The sequence below is a fragment of the Panthera uncia genome, chromosome C2 (assembly GCF_023721935.1).
Source record: "Panthera uncia isolate 11264 chromosome C2, Puncia_PCG_1.0, whole genome shotgun sequence".
In the NCBI taxonomy this organism is placed as follows: Eukaryota; Metazoa; Chordata; class Mammalia; order Carnivora; family Felidae; genus Panthera; species Panthera uncia.
Window position 1 is genome coordinate 70,748,703 of NC_064810.1, and position 6,418 is coordinate 70,755,120.

The window sequence follows — 6,418 nt, forward strand, 5'->3', positions numbered from 1 at the left end:
CCAAAAATAATAATAATAAACATTAAAAAAAATTCTGTTGCTAAAAAACAAAACAAAGAAACAAAGGTTCCCTGGATGGTTCAGCCCATTGGGCATCAGACTCAATTGGGCTGGGGTCATGATCTCACAGTTCATGGGATCGAGCCCTGCATTGGGCTCCATGATGGCAGCGCAGAGCCTGCTTGGAATTCTCTCTCTCTTTCTCTCTCTCTCTCTCTCCCCCCACCTCTCTCTATGCCCCTCCCTTGCTCTCTCTGTCCCTCTGAAAATAAATAAGCATTCAAACAAACAAACGGAAACAGACTCATGCAGAAAACAATCTGGTGGTTGTGAGAGGGAAGGGGTGGGGCGATGGGAAAAATAGGAGACGGGATTTAAAAGGTATAAGATACATCAAGGAGATGTAGTGCACAGCATTAGGGAATATAGTTAACAATATTGTAACAACTTCGTATGGTGACAGGTGGTAGCTAGTCTTCTCACAGTGATCACTTCTTAATGTATGTAGATATTGAATCACTATATCGTACCCCTGAAACTAATACAATATTGTATGTATTGTTCGCCAACAACACTTCAATAAAAAGAAAGAAAGAGAGAAAAACCTTTGCTGGGCACCCACTAGGTGCTAGACCAGGTATTGCTAGGGATGCATACCAATGTGAACAAACCATAGTCCCTGCCTGCCAGGACCCCTACCCCCGGAAAGGCAGAAGTGGAACAAGAACTGCCCATGTGCAGCACTGGACAGAAGAACCTTGATCAGACTCCTGCAGACGTGCAGAGAGATGCCATCACCTCTCCTACAGTCTCTCCTTGGCATGACTTTATCTCATGCATCACCTTCCTGATCTCTCCTCCGGTCTTTGACCCCACACCCAGTCCCATCTTGTAAGCATGCAGTTCAGACACTGCCTTTTCCACAAAGCTTCCTTTGGAGTCACCCAGTAGTCATGCACCTTTCTCCCATGACTCTCCCAGCACCTGTCTTTGCATGATTCATTCCCTCCCAACTCTGCCCTGAACTGAACCATGCCTATTGTGTGTGTCCCTCCCCATCAATGTCACAGTGCTAGCTGCACCTTGGCACTGACAGGATACTTCTGCAGGAATCTTGTCATCTTTGCACCACACGAAATCTTTGATCATATGTTGATACTGTCAGTATTTCTAGAAAAGGAAGAGGCAGGGGCAGGGTCCACACGGAGGTCAGTTACTGGAATTAGTGGCTGAGTGAGGCCATGGGCTCATTATCCTAGGAGAGCTTTGTGAGTTGTGTAAGTCCCCACCTCGTGGGCAACAAGGAGCAAGAGGAGCTGACCTGAGGATTTGAGACTCACCCCCTCCCCCAACGATTACAGCAGAGGAGTAAACAAGCCAAGAAGGACCTTCAGCCAAGCCACCCTCCCTCACCCTCAGTCGTTGCACTGAACCCTAAGCTTTTCCAGGACTGGCATCATGAGGGGTTGAGTGGTTCCACTGTGGGCGGTGGCCTCTCCTCTTTCCGTTTTTGACTTTTGGTTCTTAAAAACTACATTCCAAACGAGGGAAATGAAACTACTGAAGACTCTCCCCCAGCAGCCGGCTGATGTGGGGCAAGAGAACAATTCCCAGTTAAGGCCCCAAAGGAAATCCCCTCCCTGTCATGTGCCGAGGCCAGGAGAAGTGGGGGAGGCACCAGCTCATTGCTTGGCCAGGCCCAGCTACCAAGGTATAGGGCCAGATGGAAGGGCTGCCCTGTCTGTGGTTGGGGCAGAGAACCCAAGGTGGACTAGAAAACACCACAGGGAGATCTCGGTGGGGAGGCTTTGCAGAGGAGGGGAACCCAAGCAATGCCTTGGGGATGGGGAGGGTTGGGGTAGGCGGAGGAGAGGCCATTGCAAATAAGAGAAGCCTCTGACAGAGGGAATACAGAGTGGGGAACATTTGTTCTGTGTTTAGGGAAATTGTGAGCAGACCAGATTGGATGAACCCACTCTCTTCACTGAAAGGAAAGAAGGCTAAGAGGAAGAAGGTAGTCCCAGCCCCTGCTGTTGTCAAAACTCAGGAGGCCAAGAAGGTGGTCAATCTCCTGTTTGAGAAAAGGCCCACAAGTTTTGGCATCAGATAGGACATCCAGCCCAAAAGCGACCTCACCTGCTTCTTCAAATGGCCCCACTACATCTGGCTGCAGAGGCAAAGGCCTTTTCTCTAGAAACGTCTAAAAGTGCCTCTCATGGGGGTGCCTGGGTGGTTCAGTCTGTGGAGTGTCTGACTTTGGCTCAGGTCATGATGTCTCAGTTTGTGAGTTCAAGCCCCGCAGTGGGCTCTGTGCTGACAGCTCGGAGCCTGGAGCCTGCTTTGGATTTTGTGTCTCCCTCTCTCTCTGCCCCTCCCCCACTTGTGCTCTGTCTGTCTATCAAAAATAAATAAAATGTAACAAAAAAAATTTTTTTAAGTGCCTCTCATGATTAACCAGGTCACCCAGGCCTTGGACCGCCAAACAGCTATTCAACTGCTTAAGCTGGCCCACAAATACAGACCAGAGACAAAGCAAGAGAAGAAGCAGATATTGTTGGCCTGGGATGAGAAGAAAGCTGCCAGCAAAGGGCATGCCCCCCCTCGGTGGCCACCTGTCCTTCAAGCTGGGGTTAAAACTGTCACCACCTTAAGGGAAAATAAGTCTCTGCTGGTAGTGATTGCATATGATGTGGATCCCATTGAGTTGGTTGTCTTCCTGCCTGCCCTATGTCATAAGATGAGGGTCCCCCACTGCATTATCAAGGTGAAGGCCAGACTAGGGCATCTTGTCTACAGGAAGACCTGCACCAATGTTGCCTTCACACAGGATAACTTGGAAGACAAAGGTGCTCTGGCTAAGCTGATGGAAACCATTAGGACCAATTACAATGACAGAAATGATGACATTCACTGTCACTGAGGAGGTAACGTCCTGGGTCCAAAGTCGATGGCTCACATCGCCAAATTGGAAAAACCAAAGGCTAAAGAACTGGCCACCAAACCGGGCTGAGTGTGTGCTGTTGAATGTTCTGTACATCAAAGTCATAAAGAGTTCTCTTTCAAAAAAAAAAAAAAAAGACTGGTTGAAACCCACTTGTAGACACATGTTGAAGTGTGGGAGGTAACAATGACGAGAGGCTGGAGGCAAGATCAGGCTACAGGAGGCACCTGGACTTTCTCCCCCAGTTGACAAGTGTCCAGCTTCTTGCTTTCACCTCACATCTCCTCGGAAACCCTGGTGTCCTGCTTGACACTAAATTTGGCTTTGTTACAGTTGAGCAGGAGATGGGTACAAACTCACATATGGAGCAGGCTCAAAGAAAAAGGCTCAGAGTCCCCCAGACTGTCACCATCCCAAGGAGGGATGTGCTTGGCTAGGGCAGGGCTGGATGCACGGTTGAACTCCAGAGGAAGTACCCTGATCCCTTCTGCCTCGACCAGCCTGCTTGGGAAGGGGTCTAATCCTGGGCTCTGCAGCCAGGGCTACAGCCTTGCTGGCATGAAAAGTGATCTGTCTTCAGCTGCAAAGCAACATTGGTTTCAACTGGAAGTCTTAGGTCCTTCCAGCTCGCTCTAGAGCTGTTGGTGCAATTTGCCAACAGACTGGCCTGTCTCCACACATCCATGAAGACCACTGGTTTTGTAACCGTTTTTGTTTTTGTTTTTTGAGGGGGTGGCCACTGCCTTTCTTAAGAGAAATTCTGTGAAGAATCTCAAAGCATAAAACATTTAAAAGTGGAATTGTTTGGGATGAGGAGATAATGAAATGCCCGGAGTCCCACCAAGCAGTCCTTAGGCGCCTCTGAGGAACCCCTAAACTCACTGAACCTGGTTTTAAGGTAAGAAAGGCAATGGCAAGCCGTGAAAGTGCTTTAAGCAGGAAGTGAGATGATCGGATACACATTTTAGAAAGACGCCTGTGGCAACTGGGTGGAATCTACATCGGAGACAGAGAGCCCTGACAGAGAGACAGGAAGCTACTGAAATGATCCAGACAGGAATTGATGAATCTAGACCCAGGACAGTGGCAGAAAGGATGAAGAGTAAGTTTGGATTCCGCGTTAGAATCAGTACGAATGGGTGGCCAATTGGCTGTGAGGGGTAAAGTCTTCCCATGAACAGTGACAGCCAAACAGGGAGAGAAACTGGCTGGGACAAAGGATAAAAATTCAGTTTAGGATATATTGCGTTGCAGCCACTATGGGAGGAGTTGACTGACCAGCAGACAGTTAAAAACAAAAGTCTGGATCCTATTGGGAAGATCTTGGGAGAGAACGTTGGAGCTGGAGATTGTAATTCAGGAGTTATCAACATACAGGTTGACACAAAAGACACATGAGTAGAAAATGCATCCCACAAGAAGAAAAAGGCCTGGAAGAGAAACTTCGTTCTCTTCCATTTGACTTTTATTGAGTTTTTTCATTAATGTCATCATTATTACCATTATGAATGAATATTTTACGGAGCAAAGACAATTTTCTGGGTATTTGGAGAAGGAACGACTTACTCTTGTTCTCTTAGGATGGACATTCCAAGAATAATAATGCCATACAGAATCACAAATCAACAGGCTACAAGAGATGAGAGCCAACCCTCCAGGACACTTTAACCCTCTAGCTCTGATGGGAAAGAACAGAACTAAAGATCCCTTCCCTGACTCCTACTGTGGTTGCCTGCATTTCTCACTTGGGATGCAGCAGACACTATAAATATTTTGCCTTCTCCACTAGATTCAAGTTCCTCGAGAACAGGAGCAATGAGGTAATGCACAGAAAGCTCTCAGCGTAGTAGTGCCTGACAGCCGATGGTGGCTATTATTAGCTCAATTATTCTTTTGACCTCTTGGCAAGAGCTAGCAGGGAAATTTGTACATATAAGGAAAAAAACACTTAATCAATGCAACCTATGATCAAGAAGTTCATGGCACTTGATGGGGAACCTGGTGGCTCAGTCTTTGGCTCAGGTCATGATCTCACAGTTTATGAGTTTGAGTCTTTGGCTCAGGTCGTGATCTCGTGGTTCATGAGTTTGAGTCTCATGCTGGGCTCTGTGCTGAGAGCCTGCTTAGAAGTCTGTGTCTCCCTCTCTTTCTCTCTGCCCCTCCCCCTCTCACATTCTGTCTCTATCTCTCACAAAGTAAATAAACATTAAAAAAAAATTTTTTTTAAGTTCATGGTACTCAAAAGTTCACCACAAAACAATTTCTGTGTCTTTTTCTTTTTTTGATATGTGGGACACATAAAAGGAGATTATTAATAAACTATCTGAGTGGATGACTCTTCCAAAGGTGGACTCTCTCCTGATCGGAAAAAAATGCATATCCTACCCATATCCCAAGTCTGCTCCTGCTTGACCCTGGGCTATAACCATGGGGAAGAGTTTCTGGGTCAGCAGAGCTCATAGGAATTGGTTCACCACCCCTCAAAATCTCTAAGGCAAGAGAGTCAAAATGGATTAAAGACCTAAATGTGAGACCTGAAACCATAAAAATCATAGAAGAGAGCACAGGCAGTAGTTTCTCTGACACTGGCCATTGCAACGTTTTTCTAGATAGGTCCTTTGATGCAAGGGAAACAAAAGCAAAAATAAACTGTTAGGACTATGTCAAAATAAAAAGCTTCTGCCCAGCAAAGGAAACAAGCAACAAAACTAAAAGACAGCCTACTGAATGGGAGAAGATATTTGCAAATGACATCTGAAAAAAGGTTAATATCCAAAATATATAAAGAACTTACACACCTCAACCACCCAAATAATCCAATTAAAAATGGGCAGAAGACATGAACAGACATGTTCATCATTACTTATCAGGGAAATGCAAATCAAAATGACAATGAGATATCACTCATATCTGTCTGAATGGCTAAAATGAAAAACATACGAAACAACAAGTGCTGGCGAGGATGTGGAGAAAAAGGAACCTTTGTGCACTGTTCGTGGGAATGCAAACTGGTGCAGCCACTGTGGAAAATAGTACGGAGTTTCCTCAAGAAGTTAAAAATAGAACTACCCTATGAGCCAGCAAAATACTGGGTATTTACGCAAAGAATCCAAAAATACTAATTCAAAGGGATGTATGCTTCCTAATGTTTATAGACGCATTATTTACAATAGCCAAACTATGGATGCAGCCCAAGTGTCCATCAATTGCTGAATGGATAAAGATGTGGTATATATACCTAATGGACTATTACTCAGCCATAAAAAAGAGTGAAATCTTGCCATTTGCAACCACATGGATTAAGCTACAAAGTATAATGCTAAGCAAAATAAGTCAGAGAAAGACAAATACCATATGACTTCGCTCATATGTTAATTTAAGAAACAAAACAAATGAGCAAAGGGGAAAAAAAAGAGGGAGAAGCAAACCAAGAAAAACACTAACTATAGAGAACAAACTGATGGTTACCAGAGGGGA

At 45.4% G+C, this 6,418-nt stretch overlaps 1 protein-coding gene across 1 annotated transcript; it reads left to right on the forward strand.

The window, feature by feature from the left end:
- Positions 1–1,985: 1,985 nt before the first annotated feature.
- On the forward strand, positions 1,986–3,064 carry LOC125921812 (60S ribosomal protein L7a-like). Its single transcript, XM_049629499.1, is given in 1 exon segment — positions 1,986–3,064. A coding segment is annotated over 1 exon segment (564 nt). The 5' UTR covers positions 1,986–2,446; the 3' UTR covers positions 3,011–3,064.
- Positions 3,065–6,418: the final 3,354 nt, after the last annotated feature.